Source organism: Acartia tonsa, chromosome 5, assembly GCF_053477335.1.
Source record: "Acartia tonsa isolate MP-2025a chromosome 5, ASM5347733v1, whole genome shotgun sequence".
Taxonomy (NCBI): domain Eukaryota; kingdom Metazoa; phylum Arthropoda; class Copepoda; order Calanoida; family Acartiidae; genus Acartia; species Acartia tonsa.
This window is the reverse complement of record NC_137264.1, coordinates 38,651,700-38,673,293: the sequence shown is the minus strand read 5'-3', so window position 1 is coordinate 38,673,293 and position 21,594 is coordinate 38,651,700. Positions and strand designations below refer to the sequence as shown.

Below are 21,594 nucleotides of genomic sequence, written 5' to 3'. Positions count from 1 at the left end.
CTTAGAGTAAGGAAGAATTTGTTAGAATAAGGTAGATTTTCTTAGAATAAGAAGAATTTGTTAGAATAAGGTAGATTTTCTTAGAATAAGGAAGAATTTGGGAGAATTAGGTAAATTTTCTTAGAATAAGGAAGAATTTCTTAGAATAAGGTAGATTTCCTTAGAATAAGGAAGATTTTCTTAGAATAAGGTAGAATTTGGGGGAATAAGAAAGAATTAGGGAGAATAATATAGATTTTCTTAGAATAAGGTAGATTTATTTAGAACAAGGAAGAATTTCTTAGAATAAGGTAGATATTTTTAGAATAAGGTAGAATTTCTTAAAATAAGGTAGATTTTCTTAGAATAAGGTAGAATTTGTGGGAATAAGAAAGAATTAGGGAGAATAATATAGATTTTCTTAGAATAAGGAAGAATTTCTTAGAATAAGGTAGATTTTCTTAGAACAAGGAAGAATTTCTTAGAATAAGGTAGATTTTCTTAGAATAAGGAAGAATTTCTTAGAATAAGGTAGAATTTCTTAGAATAAGGTAGATTTTCTTAGAATAAGGAAGAATTTCTTAGAATAAGGTAGATTTTCTTAGAATAAGGAAGAAATTCTTAGAATAAGGTAGATTTTCTTAGAATAAGGAAGAATTTGAGAGAATTAGGAAGATTTTCTTAGAATAAGGAAGAATTTCTTAGAATAACGTAGAATTTCCAAGAATAAGGAAGAATTTGGGGGAATAAGGTAGATTTTCTTAGAATAAGGAAGAATTTCTTAGAATAAGGTAGAATTTCCTAGAATAAGGAAGAATTTGGGGGACTAAGGAAGAATTTGGGGGAGTCAGGTAGATTTTCTTAGATTTAGGAAGAATTTCTTAGAATAAGGTAGGTTATCTGAGAATAAGTGAGAATGTGTAAGGAAAAGGTAGACTTTGTTATGAAAAGGTAGAATTTGGAGGAACTAGGTTAATTTTCTTAGAATTAGGAAGATTAAGTGAGATTTAGGGAGGTGATTTTTATTCTCTTTTTCAGATATGAGAGAAAAAGGAGAGTGATTTTTGTCCATATTTCACTTATCTGAGAAAAAGGAAGATGATTTCTGTCCTTTTTGGAATGGAATTTCTGTCCTTTTAAGGAATGACTTCATTTCCTTCATATGATCCGCCTTTTTTTGTCTATATCGAAGGATTTTGCTAACCGCTGAACCGACATGGTTCTCTTTTATTTTAGAACCTGAGATGGTTTAATGTTATTTTATTTTTCTGGTTGTGGTTTTGGGCTATTTTTCTGCCCTTCCATTTCTCTTCGAATATAGAGCCTCTAGATGATAGGGGCCCTAGTATTCACTTAATAGAGTAAAACACTACAGGGAGAAAGAACTGTATCTCCCCATCGCACTGACCTTGTGCCGACGTTAAATTGCGTCATTGAAAATCAACCTAAGGTGTGGTGTGTATAAACACAGCCAAGTAGCAGAAAACAATCTGCTAGCAGACGATAAAGGTCATTGAAAAAGGAGCGAGGTTGTTATATGTATATGCATCTAAACTATAGATCTGTTATTCTAATAACCTTCTTATTCCCCCTCTCTCTAATATAAGAATATGATTGTCGTTTCCAATATTATTCATACCTCCAATTCTATCAGGTAGGGAGGAGGACATTGCGCTCAAAATTTATACTAGTAAACAAAGTTCTAGTACATGGTATCTATTTCTTTGAATTGTACACTTTGAGCACTTTAAATGGATCATGATTGGTTGGTCTAAACTCAAATTTTATCGTCCATTGTCATATCCCTTAGTATCTGTGGTCCAATCCTATCAATATAATCATTCTATATTTATACTTTTCTTGAATTAACATTTTCCCCTTTATAATTCCCTTGACCACAGATATTTACATAGATAGATAGATAGATAGATAGATAGATAGATAGATAGATAGATAGATAGATAGATAGATAGATAGATAGATAGATAGATAGATAGATAGATAGATAGATAGATAGATAGATAGATAGATAGATAGATAGATAGATAGATAGATAGATAGATAGATAGATAGATAGATAGATAGATAGATAGATAGATAGATAGATAGATAGATAGATAGATAGATAGATAGATAGATAGATAGATAGATAGATAGATAGATAGATAGATAGATAGATAGATAGATAGATAGATAGATAGATAGATAGATAGATAGATAGATAGATAGATAGATAGATAGATAGATAGATAGATAGATAGATAGATAGATAGATAGATAGATAGATAGATAGATAGATAGATAGATAGATAGATAGATAGATAGATAGATAGATAGATAGATAGATAGATAGATAGATAGATAGATAGATAGATAGATAGATAGATAGATAGATAGATAGATAGATAGATAGATAGATAGATAGATAGATAGATAGATAGATAGATAGATAGATAGATAGATAGATAGATAGATAGATAGATAGATAGATAGATAGATAGATAGATAGATAGATAGATAGATAGATAGATAGATAGATAGATAGATAGATAGATAGATAGATAGATAGATAGATAGATAGATAGATAGATAGATAGATAGATAGATAGATAGATAGATAGATAGATAGATAGATAGATAGATAGATAGATAGATAGATAGATAGATAGATAGATAGATAGATAGATAGATAGATAGATAGATAGATAGATAGATAGATAGATAGATAGATAGATAGATAGATAGATAGATAGATAGATAGATAGATAGATAGATAGATAGATAGATAGATAGATAGATAGATAGATAGATAGATAGATAGATAGATAGATAGATAGATAGATAGTTAGATATTTTGTAATCTGAGCAAATTGTAATTAAAAAAAAGATTCTCATTTAAAACTTTTTCTGTCCTTTGAAGAGTTTCAGTTGTATAAGATATCTATCTATCTATCTATCTATCTATCTATCTATCTATCTATCTATCTATCTATCTATCTATCTATCTATCTATCTATCTATCTATCTATCTATCTATCTATCTATCTATCTATCTATCTATCTATCTATCTATCTATCTATCTATCTATCTATCTATCTATCTATCTATCTATCTATCTATCTATCTATCTATCTATCTATCTATCTATCTATCTATCTATCTATCTATCTATCTATCTATCTATCTATCTATCTATCTATCTATCTATCTATCTATCTATCTATCTATCTATCTATCTATCTATCTATCTATCTATCTATCTATCTATCTATCTATCTATCTATCTATCTTTATCTATCTATCTATCTATCTATCTATCTATCTATCTATCTATCTATCTATCTATCTATCTATCTATCTATCTATCTATCTATCTATCTATCTATCTATCTATCTATCTATCTATATATCTATCTATCTATCTATCTATCTATCTATCTATCTATCTATCTATCTATCTATCTATCTATCTATCTATCTATCTATCTATCTATCTATCTATCTATCTATCTATCTATCTATCTATCTATCTATCTATCTATCTATCTATCTATCTATCTATCTATCTATCTATCTATCTATCTATCTATCTATCTATCTATCTATCTATCTATCTATCTATCTATCTATCTATATTTATCCCCACTGACCACAAGAATTTCCCATGTATAAACCACTCAAGCTATCAACTCAAATTACAATCAAAGATTCAAAATAATATTTTTATTTTTACACAGTTTATAGTAGTTACCATTCAAGTTAATGTGTTCGTTTGTCAATCTGTATTTTTCTGCATATTCCATTTCTTAACATAACAAGCTATTCTAAACTGTTTTGATTATTGTAGGCTTAATGCTTCGCTTCTTATGGATGTAACTGTCCTAAATTTTGTATAAAAACTGGACCTTTGAAAAAAAGAAGTTTCTTTAGGTAGTTAAGTATAAAAGTTTTTAAAAAGTAATGAAGGATAAAAGAGGGAGGATTCATACTTAATTCTGGTTATATATAAGTTTCTAGCTGTCCTTTAGTTTATATAGTTTTGTTGCAAATTGCTTAAATGTAAGATATTTTTTAAGAACATAATTATATGATATATTGCATATCACATTATACCTTGTTGTCCTAGAAATAATGAAAATAATAATGGACCTTCGCTTTCAAAATTAATCATCCATATATCTACACCATAGTGGAGTGGTTACACCCCCTTACTACAGACCAAGAGACAGAAATAGTAACTTTTATGTAGCTTCGCTACAAAAATATAAAGTAGAAGGGGAAATAAATAGATTTGTAGTTTTTGATATCATTTTGAGATTTTTTCCACGGATATGATTTTTCATAGGATGGAGTCAGTAATTTTGAAATATTAATTAATGTAAAAAAGTAAAGAAAAATGAGAAGTTATTAGTATAGGTTTATTTATATTAAATTAGGTATTTTAAATATTTTATTTGGTATTTGACAAAATAGATTGGTTATACACTGCAAACAAAAAATTGTATTGTAATACTTTATATCTCAAATAAGGCCTAGCTCCTAAATCCACATTTTATCTAACAACGTTAGTTGGCAGGTTTTATGCCACTTTAAGAAGTTAAGTGACAAGAAAATGTAACTATTTATCCACCTATAATATTTCCAGTTTTCTACACTTTAAACTAGTTAAAATTCATGAAAATTTTTCATGGTAGGGTGCAGAGGGGAGCATAGTTAGTTTTAAATTCAAATTTCATGATTTATAGTTATTATATTATACGGACTAAGAGCAATAAAATATAAAGTACATTTTTATTTATATTTCACAGCTTATAAAATACTTATAAAAGCAAAGTTTTACTGCGTATATTGGCGGTCCGTCCGTGTGGACGTAACGGATAGCTCTTATCGTTGATTTAGGGATATTATAAATATTATATTGATATTAGCTTGTTTATAAGATTCCTGTAACAGTAAGGTACAACTAAGAAGCGTAGCAACTCTATGATTATAACCAGAAGTCCTTATAAAACTTTTAAAAACTTTTTGACAATGTTTTATTTGAAATAATTAGTCCATTTATATGTACATGTGATCTTTAGAATTTTGATTCCTAGGACAACAAGTCACAATGAAATAAGCAAATCATCAATTCTAGCATAAATAAGCTATCCGTTACAGACGTACCTACATACCTACGGACACACCTAAATATATAAAAGCTTGTCTTTTGAAAGTAAATATAAAGTGATGTATGTTTAAGTTTAAACAAAGAGGCATCTTTTATTGTTCAAATACCATGAAATAACCTCATCTCAATCTTATACATAAACATTTACAACTAACTACTTTTATACACATTATATATATTTTCATTTTTAACTATTTGATGACATTATTTAATTCAATGATAGTTCTAAAGTCCTGAGATCTTAAGGGACAAGACATTCTTATTTGTGATAGATAGAATTACCCCTTAATCGGATTTAAATCATTTGTTGAAATAAGAGGACACTTCTAGTTCAAAACACCAAATCAATATTAATACAATTACCTACTTAATGTTGTAACTGGACAAAGCGTCTAAAAAATCAGCCATGTGACGTCATAAAAATAAGGGATTATCCATCTCTTTTTTAGGGGTTTTCATTCCCACTTCTCCTCTCATCTCCCTCATTTTTATGACGTCACATGGCTGATTTTTGAGACACTTTGTGTAATTACCACAATGTTTTAAGCCAACGAATAAATGTACATAAAAAATTGGGTTCCAGGTAAATTTTCAGTCCAATTTCGTATCTCTCAATGATAAAGTCCCTCGTTTCTTGATTGTCAATGTCACTTTGATACCATGAAAGTATTTAATATTGATTCTTATAATCTTGAAAACTGATAAACCAATTTAGTTTAGCCCCCCTCTTCCACAACCCATCCCTCTAATCTCTAAGTGAAATATGCCCTGAAGGCTAGGGGCAAAGTTATTGTTATAATCAATAGCATTATCTCAAAAATGCACTTTAAGAAACTTTTTAAATTATAAAAGAGAATTAATTAATATGGTACAATAGATACATGTACTTGGTAAAACTTGATCCAAGCTTTTTAATGCTATAAACCAAGCATCTTAAAAATAAAAATATCCTATATATATGAAGTAATAAGGTTTTTTTGTCTAAAGGAACCTAGTAATAGTGTCTAACTTTTTATCTTTGTGACGTAACAAAAATCCATCTCTTTTTTAGGGGTTTCCTTTCTCACCTCCCCTCTCATCCTCCGATTTTTGTTACGTCACAAAGATAAAAAGTTAGACACTATCACTAGGTTCTGTCTAAAGCATAAAATATCAATCACTAAAAAACTGATTTAGTTCTCCTTTATAGGGAAGCTTGACTATCTACACCCCACTAGATTCTAGGGGCGCAGCGGCTAGTGTCATAATATAAAGCATCCTGTTATCAAGATATTTTATAAATTATTTACTTAAAATGTCCGCATAGACTTATTTAAGATGCTGTACGTATTGGTGCAAAAAAATGGGGACAAATTTCAAATTGTTTTGGCGTGTGACGTTATACCCCCATCTCTTTTCTAGGGGGTTTCTTTCCTCCTTCCCTTTTCTTTCCCCTCACTTGTGAGGTAAATAAACAGCCCCGTCAAATCAATTTAAAAATTGTCCCCATTTTTTGCACCAATACGTACAGCATCCTTATTTAATAAATAGTGCTGATATTCTACAAGTTATGATATTTGTTTGTCCTACTATCTAATCTGTTAAGCCTCGCTTTTATAGATTTTTATCCCTGTATTTCTTGCAGATAAATTTGTGAGATATACAATATATGTACATATTGCTAAAGATAGCTAAATAAATAGGACTTCTTACAATAAATTTATTTGTCCCGAAGCTGCACTTTATAACAAAAACTTTATCAATTACAAACAACAGGAATACCAATATCCATAAAAGCAAATCTGACTTTGATTGGTCGGTTCTAACATGTTAACATTTACATATTAAATTGAAAGGGCGAGGCTGCTGTCCATAACGTAACTGGACAAAAATCAGCCTTGTGACGTCATAAAAATGATTGATTATGCATCTTTTTTTTTTATAGGATATTCTTTCCCACATCTCCTCTCATCCCCCTCATTTTTATGACGTCACATGCATGGCTGTTTTTTGAGACACTTTGTCCAGCTACTCCATAACACTGTAACGTCAGGTTTAAAAGCCAATGAAAACTCCAATTTTCAAACGTTTGGGGTATTATTCAGAGTAATATACAGAAAACAATCAACACCTCCTTTGATTGCACGACCTTTATTTAGAAGTCTTTATAAAAAGCTGTGCCCATTTTTGTGTCATGACTTTTAAAGCTAATACTTTAATGTAAAAATCCCTTTCACAAAAGTTGAGAATACAAATTTGTTGTAATTTGAAAAGGAAATTAGATTTTGTATTAGGTATTTATCTTACTTAAATTCTTTACTTTATGGGATATCAGCCCTCACATTTTCTCTTCAGCAGATTTATCAAAGCCACTCTGCTATTACAAATGTCGGTCCGTTAAATTGACTGAGTAGGAGGTCTATTTTCCAATGAAGAAATGATATTCTATTGATTGCTATTAAAGATAGATCTCATAAAGTTATTGTGACGGTTATAAAGGATAAAGAGAATCTTCTTCCCATTTAGAGGACTTATAAATTTATAATTTTTTTAAATTTATAAAGAAAAATGGAATATTACTACATTCTTCACTAAAATTCATGTTTTTCTAGCCATTCAATTTCTTGGATTTTTCTATTAAAACTAAATATTTATCGTATTTTATTAGAAGATGATTCATCTTTTGTTAGCCCCGACGAGCCATAAAAGATTTTAAAAACTATAGGAGACAAAATTTTTCAGTATAGTTTAGATCCGGTTTAATTCTTGTGGAAATTAATAGGATTCGGAGCTATACTGGATAGTTTTTAAAGAAGGTGTCCTAACTTTTGTGATTTTTTATTACAATAGCTAGTCGGTCTTTTAAAAACATTTAGTTAGTTTTAAGGTAATAAAACGCAACAAAAAAAAGAAGAAAATTGCAATTATGAACAAATATAGTTATATCTTTGATTTGACTTTTAAAATTATGTTGAGAGATTATTGAAAAAATCTATTTTGTTAAAGCCCAGTGAATCAAAACTTTGGGAGCTCGTCACAAATAGGTTAAAACTAAATCACATAAGTTAGGACACGCTCTTTCAAAGATTTTTTACAAAATTTCTTTATAGATATTTACAATCCTTTCAATATATATATAGAGATAATGCTTATATTTGGATTATTATTTTAAGGGAAGGTTAATCTATCTCGAGTTACCTATTCTTTAGGCTCTGTTGTAAGTTAAACATTTCTATGCTAATTTTGGATTAGGATATAAGTCAGTAGAAAATCAGGGAGGGAGGAGACATTGAACTGTAAATTATGTTGGTACCCTAAGTTTTAAATCCATTTTTTCGTGTTCATTCGAAACCAAGTAATCCGGTGGATTAGAACCGGTTCTCATCCATACGAAAAAACTATGTCTAGCATTGTATTATATCCAGTTTTCTACGAATATAAAAAAATACAATTATAAGATTAAAACCAGTTTTTTTAGCCCGTGCCTTTGGCATCTCGGGGCTAAAAAAACTGGTTTTAATCTTCTAATTTAACATTTCATATCCGCGGAAAGCTGATTATGATACGATGCGAATAATAACTATTCTTTCATTGAATATCAAATCTTGATTAGACGGTTTGAAATAGCAGTGTCCAAACTTTTGAACCAATATTTTTTTTCAACTATAGAAGGGGTAATCATCATTGTGGATAACATCTCATTGTCTTATCCCTTAAGAACCCTGCATACAATAGAGAGACTTGGATATCATAACAGTGAGGACAGATAGGGAATACATCTTCTGGTTATATGAAGGTTTTAGGCTATTTCCTTGGAGCTGAGTAAAATGAGCAGCAGCTACAAAAGAAAGAAGAAAAAAAACACATTACAAATAAATGCACGAGGGTGGGGAGAATTCCACCATCACCCCTAGGGGTTAAGCCAGAAGTAAAACTATACATAGAACATATAACATTTCTACAAATAAGAAATATGGAGATATTGACATAACATTATTTGTTTTTAAACTGCGTAGTTTTTCTTTATTGCAGTTAACTCTTCTGTCAAATTTTGCATGCTTTATTTTCTGAGATACATATGTCCAAAATAATGTATAAGAAACATGTATCATCTAAAGTACTGTAACCACAACTTATTTCCAAGTTACCCCAGTAGTACTTTAATATATGGTAGTTTCCCTTATTCTTCAAGTGTACCCCCCCCCCCACCCTAACATGTGCATATAATATCTAAAGTATCCCAGTAGTACTTATATAAATGGTAGTTTCCCTTATTCTTTATGTGTACAACAATACCCACCCCTTCCCCATAACATGTGTATATAATATCTAAAGTACTGTAACCACAACTTATTTCTAAGTTACCCCAGTAGTACTTATATATATTATAGTTTCCTTTATTCTTCAAGTGAACCACAATACCCTGTCCCCCCCCCCCCATAACATGTGCATAAAATATCTAAAGTATCTAACCACAAGTTATTTCTAAGTTACCCCAGTAGTACTTATATATATGGTAGTTTCCCTTATTCTTCAAGTGTACAGCAATATCCTCCCCCTCAACATGTGCATATAATATCTAAAGTATCCCAGTAGTACTTATATATATTATAGTTTCCTTTATTCTCCAAGTGAACTACAATACCCCCCCCCCTATAAGTGCATATAATATCTAAAGTACTGTAACCACAACTTATTTCTAAGTTACCCCAGTAGTACTTATATGTATATATGGTAGTTTCCCTTATTCTTCAAGTGTACAATACCCTCCCCCCCCCCTAACCTAACATGTGTATATAACATCTAAAGAGTACTGTAACCATGACTTATTTCTAAGTTATCCAAGTAGTACTTATATATATGGTAGTTTCCCTCATTATTCAACTGAACCACGATAACTCCCCTCAAAAAAAAACTATAATCTTAATTTATATTAGTAAAATATAATATAATATCATAGAGTCGCCAATGATTTTATAGCAGGAATTGTCTATAATGCAACGCAATTCTGATAATGACATTTTCATTTTGGTAAAACAGTCAATAGTTTCCTATCCTTGTGGGAGGGGCGGTAGGGGAAAAGGGTCTTTTTTCAAATTGTCAGATTGTACCACTTCTAGTTCTAAACTCCTGGATTATGCACAAACTTTTCAGGGATAAGACAATTGACGATAAATTTATCTTCCCCCAAGCAATGGCTAATTTAAAAATCGGTTATAATTAGTCTGTAAATATAAAAGGGGGGGGGGGTGAATTGATCGCCGTCATTGATTGATCTCTCCCTCCATGGAAACTAACAAATATGAGAAAAGAAAATATTTATGCTAAGTTCCAAGCCTACCTCTGGTGTTTATGCAGTATAGCATTTTTATATAGACTAGTCATTTATTCCGCCATTATAGATGTATAACCAGACAACTACCTTGATCCCCCTGTTGCAGGGGCCCTTTTTCGTCTGCTAACAACTTACTTTTTGCTCTTTTATAGCGACTTGGTTATTGGTTGATTTTCAGACACCCAATTGAAAGTCATCACAGGGTCCTCGGAATGAGGACATACAGTTATTTAGCCCCTTCCCCCTCTATTGTTTTACTCTAATATTATGCCGACTATTTAAGATATTTTGGTACTCCTCATTTGTTCGTTTGTCTGACTAATTTTTAAAGCTTCGATTTTATTGATGTTGCCAGAAGTTTTTTATAGTGTCTATAAAAATGACATTATACTGGCGTACCATTGGTCAATAAAAATGTATACTGGCCTGCCATTTGTAATTTAGTCTGTGTATTGGCCTATCATTGGTTATTTGTATTGCATTACGTTATTTTTTGTTAGGCACTATAAACTGTTTCATCTTTCATGTTTGAGTGATTTTTTAAGCTTCGCTTTTTTGATGTTGCGATCCTTGATTTTTGCTATAATTTTGGTTAGTTGTAAAAAAAGGAAATAGTATGATCAGAACTATAAGAGAGGGGGAAAAAGGAAATTGGTCATAAGTTTGTCAGAGTTATCATCTGATAAACCATTCCTTTGTTATTTAAAGTAGGCTTGACTTTCATAAAGTATTTAATGTTTACCTTTGCAATTATTAGATTAAATATGTAGCAGTTTATAGTGCCCACGAATAAATTATGCCTTGCAATACAAATGACCAATGATAGGCCAGTTTACATTTACCCATTGTCCAATTAAAATGTATAATGGCCAATCATTGGTCATTTGTATTGTTTGACGTCATTTTTTAAAAGACGACGTGATGCAAAAGTTATGTATTTTGAGCTTCGTCCATTTTTATATTAGAGATTTTTAAATTTTTCTCGAACATGATCAAAGCCCCTCCTCAGAATATGACGTCATACGATAGAATAGCCAATGAGAGGCCAGTATACACTGTAATTGACCAATGGTAAAATTTATGCTGGCCTCTCATTGGTTATTTTATTGTATGACGTCATAATCTGTGAAGGGACTTTAATCATCTTCTTTTTCCCTCTCCATTTAATTTTGATTCTAGAGGCAAATTTTCTTCAGAGAGTGGAGGTACCCTCCCTCCCTCAAAGTAAACAAAATGTCTCCAGTAGCTATAAGAAGGTTTACAGTAAAAAACGAGCTATATCCATGTAACAGTTAGCGAGATCATTTGACACAAACAGACTACACAATTTTGGTTTAGACTTCTAAATGATAATATATATTCACTATTCAATGCGTTGTTACTCAATTTGTTGCGGGTCTCATTTGTTGAGCTTAGTTTTTATGCATTTTGTCATCTTTGTTGAAATGAAAATTGAAAACACAGTTGATTCTTTTCTATTTCTCTAAAATAAATATATTTAACAATTTATACAATTTCATCAAAATTTGGGAGGGAGAGGAAAATGGCTGTTTTAATGCTCTTACATTTATCAACTACCAAATGGAGACTTTCACACTTGAGGGGGGGGGGAGAGGGAGATTATTTATCGCCCATTGTCTAATCCCTGCATAGAAATAGAGTGAAATAAAAAGTTTTTGTTGATATTTGATATAATTGAAACTGAATAGGCACTTCAACATTTTATATAATGTGAGGGTATTTACGAGCAAAGCTACTCTGTACGTTGGTCAACTCTAGGGGGCTTAATGTCGCTTTGGGTTCAAGAACTCTCTACACACCTTTAAACAAACTCCGCGTCTTTTTGCGGTGTAAACCGTCCATCCGCCCTGTAGACAACATATCCTTTGATAATCCTAATCCTATCCTGTTGTTATGTCTATCTAGCTAAGTTTATCAATAATTGTGAACATAATTGTCCTTGTTGTTATGTCTAGCTAAGTTTATCAATAATTATGAACATAATTGTCCCTGTTGTTATGTCTAGCTAAGTTTATCAATAATTGTGAACATAATTGTCCTTGTTGTTATGTCTAGCTAAGTTTATCAATAATTATGAACATAATTGTCCTTGTTGTTATGTCTAGCTAAGTTTATCAATAATTGTGAACATAATTGTCTCTGTTGTTATGTCTAGCTAAGTTTATCAATAATTATGAACATAATTGTCCCTGTTGTTATGTCTAGCTAAGTTTATCAATAATTATGAACATAATTGTCCCTGTTATTATGTCTAGCTAAGTTTATCAATAATTGTGAACATAATTGTCCCTGTTGTTATGTTGTTAGTTTATCAATAATTATGAACATAATTGTCCCTGTTGTTATGTCTAGCTAAGTTTATCAATAATTGTGAACATAATTGTCTCTGTTGTTATGTCTAGTTAAGTTTATCAATAATTGTGAACATAATTATCTCTGTTGTTATGTCTAGTTAAGTTTATCAATAATTGTGAACATAATTATCTCTGTTGTTATGTCTAGTTAAGTTTATCAATAATTGTGAACATAATTGTCCCTGTTGTTATGTTGTTAGTTTATCAATAATTATGAACATAATTTTCCCTGTTGTTATCTCTAGCTAAGTTCATCAATAATTATGAACATAATTGTCCCTGTTGTTATGTCTAGCTAAGTTTATCAATAATTGTGAACATAATTGTCCCTGTTGTTATGTTGTTAGTTTATCAATAATTGACACAATTTAAAATTTAATTCTCACATCTCTCTTTTTATGTTTAGCAGGGATATTAAGGGATAAGACAATGGAAGATGAATTGTCTTGTATGTTCTGTTTAGATAATTTCATATCTAGTGATTTATTGACAAAATTTGCTAGAAATTGATTTCTTGTTATATCATGTCTTATATAGACTTCATGATATTTATAGATTAAGAAATTTTAATAAAAGAAAAATTAGATCATGGAAAGAAAACAAAGTAGCGGGTTTCCTCGTATTATCACAGTAGCTTTTTGTCCCGCTTGCTTAGAGGCCCCTACAGGGGCTAGAAATAGGATTAAAGCTACTGTGAAAATACGACGAAACCCTCTACCCGCTATTAAATTTTTCGGATCATGGTAAGAAAACGAAGTAGTTGGTTTCGTCGAATTTTGACAGTAGCTTTTAACAGGGCCCTATAAATAGGAGAAAAGCTACTGTTTAAAAATACGATAAAACCCGCTACTTCGTGTTCTTTTCATGATCCGAAAAATTTATTGGAGAAATAAAAAAAAATCAATTTATTTCAATTGTTCAACCAACGTGATGTTTATATAGAAGAACAAAAATAGAAATTCTTTTGAAAAAAAAGACAAAATATCACTTGAAAAGACTAAATTAAAATGAAATGAATTCATAATAGCAAAGTTTATGAAAATAATAGAAACATATATGGACCTCCCTAAGATACAATTGAAGAAAAAATGGGTTTCTGCGGTTGATTATCAATTCTGGGGTACTATACTATCCTTAAAATAGATTTTTAAAAATGTACATATATGTACATAACTATTTTACCACGCATAAAAAGTTCTATTAAGCTTAGCATCCCTCATCCTGTCTATCTGTGCCTTGACGTTAGAATTTCGAAATTATGCAAAATATAACAAAAAATATCTAATAATTTGTAAATTTGTTTAGGGAGAGTAAAACCTGTTGGTCCCACGAGGAATGTGATCCTAACCAGAAGTGTGTCAACGGATACTGTGGAGATCTATCTCTCTATCTATATATATATATATCTATATATCTATTTATCTATTATGTCTAGGGAGAGTAAAACCTGTTGGTCCCACGAGGAATGTGATCCTAACCAGAAGTGTGTCAACGGATACTGTGGTGACCCGGGATACTTTGAGGTGAGCCATGCAAGTTTAGTGTGTTTGACGTAAACAGCGAACATGACGGACGCTCCTTGAGTTCAAATTGTAGAGAAGCATCGCTTCTAATTCAACAACAATAGAGTTTTCTATTCACAAGTATATTGATCAAATTGAACAATTCTAATGTTTTCTATCTTCAAATTAAGTTAGGTCAATTACAGTATAAATAGGACGTACAAGCTTTTTATTCTTGGAAGTAAAAAAGTCAATAGGAGGGGTAATTCAATTTAGGAAAGGTGTTGGGATAATTACACCCCTAATTATGTATATTGGTGTATGAAATGAAATATCTTTATAGTGCCTATAAAAAAGGGGATAAATTTAAAAACTTTTGGCCAAGCTAACCTGATTATCATCATAATAGAATTGTCCATTATTCTAATTTTACGTCATTATGGACTTTTCGGTCAAAAGTTTTAAAGTTTATCCTCTTTTTAACAGGCACTATAAAGAGCTTCAAAATTAATTCATTATATAATTTAGTGACTTATTTTAATTATTATTAATAAATTTGATTAATATTTATATTATGTGGCCATATGCACCTGGAGTTCGGAAATCTAAAATAAAGAATAAAAAAATCTTTTGAAACAATAGAGAAATTCACATTACTTCACCAACACAACAGTACAGCCAGATGGACATACAGACGAACAGATAGAATAATGTAAGTAAATATCTTAGTTATAGAGTACCTGTGCTAATAAAAACATTTACAGGAAAGATATCTAAGAATAAGAAATGTACTTAACAGCATTTTTGTGCCATTTTCTAATGTATATAAAAGTACCAGTACAAAAACTGTCATGTGTACTAAAAAAACAAGGATATTTATGTTTATAAATAGCGCAGCTTTTGCTTAAAAATAACAATATGATGTAATACAAATATAATAAAAATATAACTTCAGTATTTATAAGTTTTACTTTTATTAACAAATAGTTAGGCCTTATCCAGGCTTATGCAATCATATTAAACAAAAAGACGAACATACAGACAGACAGTATATTATAGAGTAGCTTCGGAAATAGTAATGGCAAAGGAAAAAGTAAAAAATAACAGACCTGTATTTTCTTTACTGTATCTTGACCCAAATCTAATAATATAGTCACTGGTCAGGGAGGGAGGGAGCAATGAACTGTGAAATACACTGGTACCTAAAATATTACAAATGTGCTATTGACTAATAAACGTTGGGTACGTTGGTTAAAAACTGTTTGTGTCTAAACTTTTCGATTGATAATTTTATTCTATACATTATGTAATTTTGTTCATCATCATTGTGTATGTTTATCAATTTGGCGTTCATTGTCTTATTCCTTAAGAGTCATGAATTTAACAACTCTGAGTTATTATTAAATAGACGAATGATTTACTGTTTATTGTTAAATCCCCGTGTATCCATGCTATTTAGTGGTGTTGAGCAGGGAGGGAGGGGACAATTGCCTGTTTATTACACTAGTCCCCAAATTTTTACAATAACGTTTTCTTTTTTGATGGCTTAACAACTTTGGAGACTTATTATGAATTTTGATTAGTTGGTTTATTAAGTTTCAAACGTTTAAACCACTTATTGTAATCTACAGGGGTAATTTTGTGTATTCATATTGGGGATGTACATCAATTTTTGAGCTATTATGTTATCCCTTTAGATTCCTGGGTATTGGATTTTTATAATAGATTCTTTATCTAGTCTACATCATGGACATTATCTACAACAGTAGCTTTTATTTCATGTGTAGTTCTCCTTATATAAAAGTATCAGGATGTATGTCTGTCTGTTGCGAAAAATATCGATAAATCAATCTGTTACTCATTTTCTGTGTGTGAAAGATAAGAAGCCCAAACTGAGTGACTTTTTAAGTATGGGTATGACTCATAACTGAGAGTTGGAATTTTTTGAATATCTCCATCCTGGCGGGCACAGGATGCCAGCAAACCTGGCAGGGTCATTCAGGTAAAGAGCAAAAATATGTTTTTTGACTTAAACAAAGCATTTTATCTTACCAAAATACTAAAATATCCTTTAGTAGTACATTCTCAAATGAAATACAGGTACCTGTATTCAAGTCAATTTCAGGTTCAAGGTATGATCCTGCAGGACCTGATTCTTCAGGTCTCCAGAAATCTTTAAAAGGCTCCTGTGGCCGCAGTTTTTGACTTAGAGATGTCAAATTTTAAACTTAAGAATTTCTTACATGTCTACATAAAAATTTCATAAAGATCCGCCGCCGTTTTCCCGCCGACCGCAGACTGCGGCTGCTGGCAGCTGCCAAGTACAGCTGCGGCCGCTGAAATTTATATTTTGATATTTCTAATATAAAATTTACATTGAGATAAATATTTTCTGCAACAAAAATTGTTCTTCTAGCTTCAAAAATAAGAAAATTACAGCCGTTTGAAATTTTTAAGTATAAAAACAAAAGTTGTTAAATAAAAGGGTGAAGGAAGCGAAAATTGACTTTGATTGTCTTAAAGTCGGAAATTCATTATCAATCAGGGGACTTGCCCCCCCTCCCCCCCCCCCCCCCCGACCGATTAAGGTGCGGCAAGGGGCCCGACTGTTAAGGGTTAATACTTTAAGTTTCAGTATAATTTACAATGATACCTCCCTTCCTGGGTGAATTGTAAAGAAGGTTCGCTGTAGACAAATCTAAATATAACTTTGATGCTAGGTAAATAAGTAATGCACTAAATGATGACACATTAGTTTAGGTTTGCACACAATTATTAAGCAGGGGGGGGGGGGGGTTAGAAAACAATAGATTATATTTACCCTACCTAGTAAGATTTTTAAGTAACATCTAGATAATCCAGAGCATCATTCGCATGAAATGGTATGCGATTCTCTAACACCCAGGAATATTAGGTTAAGTAACATCCAACAGACAACCAACCATTTGATGCCTTGTATATTATTTTTTCCCTAGAACCAATTTTTATCTTTCAAGCTTGAATATAGTGTTGGAAATGGGTGTACCGTGTAATATAATACTTTTCTTATAATCTTAAGCACCAAATGCAGAATTTCGTTTATTTCGTTTATGGGCTGATTATTACACTAGTCCCCAAAGTTTTATTATAACGTTTCTCATTCGATTACTTACCAACTTTAATGTATTTAGTTAATTTTGATTGGTTGATTCATTAACGTTTAAACCACTAATTTTAATCTATAGAAGGGGTAATTTTGTGTATCATCTTGTGGATATACATCAATTTATCGGACATTCTCTTATCCCTTTAGATCTCTGGTTAATTTATCATTCATTGTCCTTACCTTGTATTCCTCATATAGCCTAGTTCTTTTCAGGGAAGTGAAATTGGACGCTAAATAATACTGGTACCTTAAGTTTTAGAACACGTTTTATCATTCGTTGGTTGAAAAAATTTGAGTACTCTAATTGAATTTTGCACAAGGACGTCAAAGGAGGGGGGGTAAAGTGGTGATTCCCCCCCCCCCCTTTAAAATTTACCCCTACCCTGGGGGTGCCGTAGGCACCTCCAACCATTTAGGAGGGGGTATTTACCCCCCCCCCCCAAACAATTTTGGGGGGGGGGGATGCCCCCAAAATAAAAAATCCCTAACATAAACAATTTTGGCGCGCTTTTGAACTTACTCCTTTTGTAGATCAAAATTATTTGGGGGGGGGGGGGAAATGCCCCCAAAATAAAAAATCCCTAACAAAAACAATTTTGGCGCGCTTTTGAACTTACTCCTTTTGTAGATCAAAATTATTGGTTAAAAATGACGAACACTGCTAGTTTTGAACCGTCCCAATTAAATTAAACAAAAGTACCCAAAGTTTACACTCTTTGGGTACCAATATAATTTACAGTCCAATGTCCCCCCCCCCCTCCCTGGGTTTAATAGATAATTCCCAGGGGGTTTCATGCAGATAAAAACTTTTACTTTTTATATTCATTCTAAAAGTTAAATATTAAGAACTTTAAAAAGACATAATATTTTAAAATTTTAAGACTTTTTCATTTTACAGAATTTAAGTATTAAATAAAATTAATTATTAACATATTTCAAGATGGAACGAATATTAAATCCTTGTACAAAAGTATCAGGATGTCAATAAGTCTTGTGTCTGTCTGTAGGGGGGGATCTCCCTAATCACTGTACCGATATGGTTCTCCTTTATTTATCGTACTTTATTTCGTTATTTTAAAGAAATTTTTGTATATATCATTTAAAAGAAAAATAGCCTAAAACCTCCTGTGACTAGGAGATTTATTCCCTGAAAAATTAAGTATCATCGCGATGAAATACATCGTTCTACTTTGAATAATAAAAAAAAATAAAAAAGACTTTTGGAAAATAATGAGATATTGATTATCAACTCCTGTTAATGATAAGTGGGTTAAGTATTGTAAAGCAATAATTTTGTACCTCTAAACAAAAACACATTGTAGATATTTTTAATAATTAAAAATTTTTGTTTTTTTAATAGGATTTGACCAAGATTCCTTGCAAGACCGATACAGTTTGCCAGGTAAGCTTTATCTATATCATACTTGTAATCTGGAAGCGTAGCTACTCTATAAATAGGTTATGCCAGTACGTCACATTAGTACGTCAGCCCGACCTAGTAAGCTAAGAATATAGACTTTTATCTTCCTTATTTCATTGACGAATTAGATATCTTGCTTAAAATTTTATTAGAAATTAAAGGAAATATAATTTTTAATTATTTATTTCATTTTATGTTATCTATCTATCTATTTAGACTTTGTTTGCTAGTGAATATTTCTAAATTAACATGGAATCTATCAATCTATGTACACATATATTTATCCATCTATTAATCTATTTAGACTCTGTTAACTGGTGAATATTGTTGTATTGACTTGGAAGGAACTCTCTTGGGATGGAAATCTTCTAAAGGAACTTTTATTGCTAAGCTTTTATTATAAAAACACAACAAAGTTTTAATGTTTCTTTTTGTCTGAGCAAAAGATCTTTTAAACTGCTATTCAAATCGGGTTTGCTCTCCTTTTCATTGTTTTAGGGATGTTATAGTCTGTTTAGCCTCTTTTAAACTAAAAATTTCAGGATACCTTTAAAACATTTTTATATGCAGCTTCATTTCTAAACATTATACCTAATGTTCTAGGAATCCATAATCCCAAGCTTAAGTGAATAGGAGGATTATACGTATATATTATATAATATTATCTGTTTAAAAAAACATCGGGATTAAAGTTAAAAGTATGCTATATTATAGAGTTGCTAACCTTATTAAACTGTACCTAACCAAAAACAGAGATATCATGCAAAGTTTAAAATCGATAGGGCAATTCTAACATACAAAATAAACTAAAAGAGCTATCCTATATAAACGACATGACCGACAATAATGTTTTTCATAAATCTAAAATCATTTTCTAAAACGCGTTATTAAGACCTACTTAAATCGATAAAAGAGAGATATTACATATTATATTAATTCTGTATAATGGTCATTAGTATTGATTTTTATTATTTAGAATTTATAGATCAGATAAACTTGGTAACAATCAAATTATTGATTTTTTCCTTTCTAATTAAATAAACTTTATATTAGGTCATTTTATCTAATATGCTTTCTTTTCATAAAGGAAATAATTAATTTTAATTTGATATAGGTAAATCTAAACAGTATTTTAAAAAGATGATTTTTTTCTCATGAATCACATATTTCTTGTGTACTTTTACAGAAAAAAATCTTTCCTGTCAAGACATCAAGAACATAACTCTGCTTTTACACCTAAAAATGCATTTGACTGGGTGTCAGAGGTAGTGCTGAAAAACAGTAAAAAAATTCATATGAAAACAGTTATTTTTATTATAAGGAAAGGGGGAGAAAATGTTGTTATTCTTAAGTATTCTACAAATTTAGTTTGTTTATATAGATTTTAATTAATTTGAATACAAACAATGCATATCTAATGCACAATGTTCATCAAACTAAATAGTAAATTCAAACAATTTGACACTAATATCTAAAATATTTTGTTGGTTGGAATGTGGATTAATTCTGTTTTTTGATATGGGTTTTCTACATTTAGTGTCTGGCTGTTTGTTTTGGTTTATATATTTAATGGATGATGTCATCCTTGTTCTCTAAAGTCTTGGCTAGAAAAGTAGCTGAATAATATATATCTAAATCTCAAACTATAATATTACATTACAACAATGGAGATAATTTTATTCTAGCTTTTATTGTTGGCGTATAAAATAATATGATAATACATTATATCAACCAAGAATAGTATATTCCATCCCAGCAGCGTTGGATAGATAGGATAGATGGTTAAATTATTGTCCTATAATAATGTAATTTAAATAAAACCAAAGGTTAATATAACATGAAAAATACCTAGTTGGTGGGTTGTTGGACTATATTCATTTTACAAAGTACCAAGATGTATTTCTGTCTATTTCCAAAGGTAACGTTGATACTGATAACTGTTGAACTGATTAAGTTACAGTGGAGCTTATTATAGGTCTCATTAGGGTCTTCTCTATTTTTGGGGAGTGGAACTCTACCCTCAAAAGAGAGATCATGCAAAGAAAACTAAATTATCACTCCATGTTTTTCTTTTTCTTTTGAAAACTAATATTTTGGTTGTGAGTCAAACTACCTACAATTCTAAATGGATTGTAAAAATGGGTGTAGGGACAAGAAAAAGATATAATATGATAAAGATAGAATATATATTTATGTCAAGAAAAACACGGCAAGAAAAACAGAAATAGCTTTTCTTACATATATTAAGAGGAGAAAAAAAGTAATAATATTATTTTTTTATCCTCCTGTGTGGTCGATCTATTATCATCATATTGTTGTTATCTACCTGAATATACAAGTCTTTTCTATTTATTTTTTTACAATTACAAGTATAAAACATTTTTGAATAATAAGACTGTAACAAGATTTGAGTTTTTGTAAGTGAATATACTTTGACCTAATGTGAAGTATGAGTGATTGTCTGTTTGGTTTTGACAGTTTGGTCTCTAAAATTTTAATCCTCTTATGATAGCCGAATTGTCAAATGTATTTTTTCTATTATAGGGACCAGCAGTTCTTATAGGAAAAGTAGGAGGGGGGGGGGGGGGAAGGATTGTTGTGAAATATGAATAGTTAGATCTGTTAAACTTTATGGATATTTGAAATGAAAAATTAATAATTTACTGAGTATTTTTAATATCACTTAAG

At 30.6% G+C, this 21,594-nt stretch overlaps 2 protein-coding genes across 2 annotated transcripts in view; one reads left to right on the top strand and one right to left on the bottom strand.

The window, feature by feature from the left end:
* rno (PHD finger protein rhinoceros) overlaps positions 1-21,594 on the bottom strand; it is a 389,004-nt gene that overhangs the window by 183,204 nt on the left and 184,206 nt on the right. The window lies entirely within an intron of this gene.
* The window catches only part of LOC145320140 (uncharacterized), a 48,374-nt gene that overhangs the window by 2,083 nt on the left and 24,697 nt on the right, over positions 1-21,594 (top strand). The window contains exons 3-5 of the mRNA XM_080162580.1: positions 14,275-14,362; positions 18,847-18,888; positions 19,211-19,283. Coding sequence (XP_080018706.1) covers positions 14,275-14,362; positions 18,847-18,888; positions 19,211-19,283 — 203 coding nt within the window. The remainder of the gene's footprint in view (positions 1-14,274; positions 14,363-18,846; positions 18,889-19,210; positions 19,284-21,594) is intronic.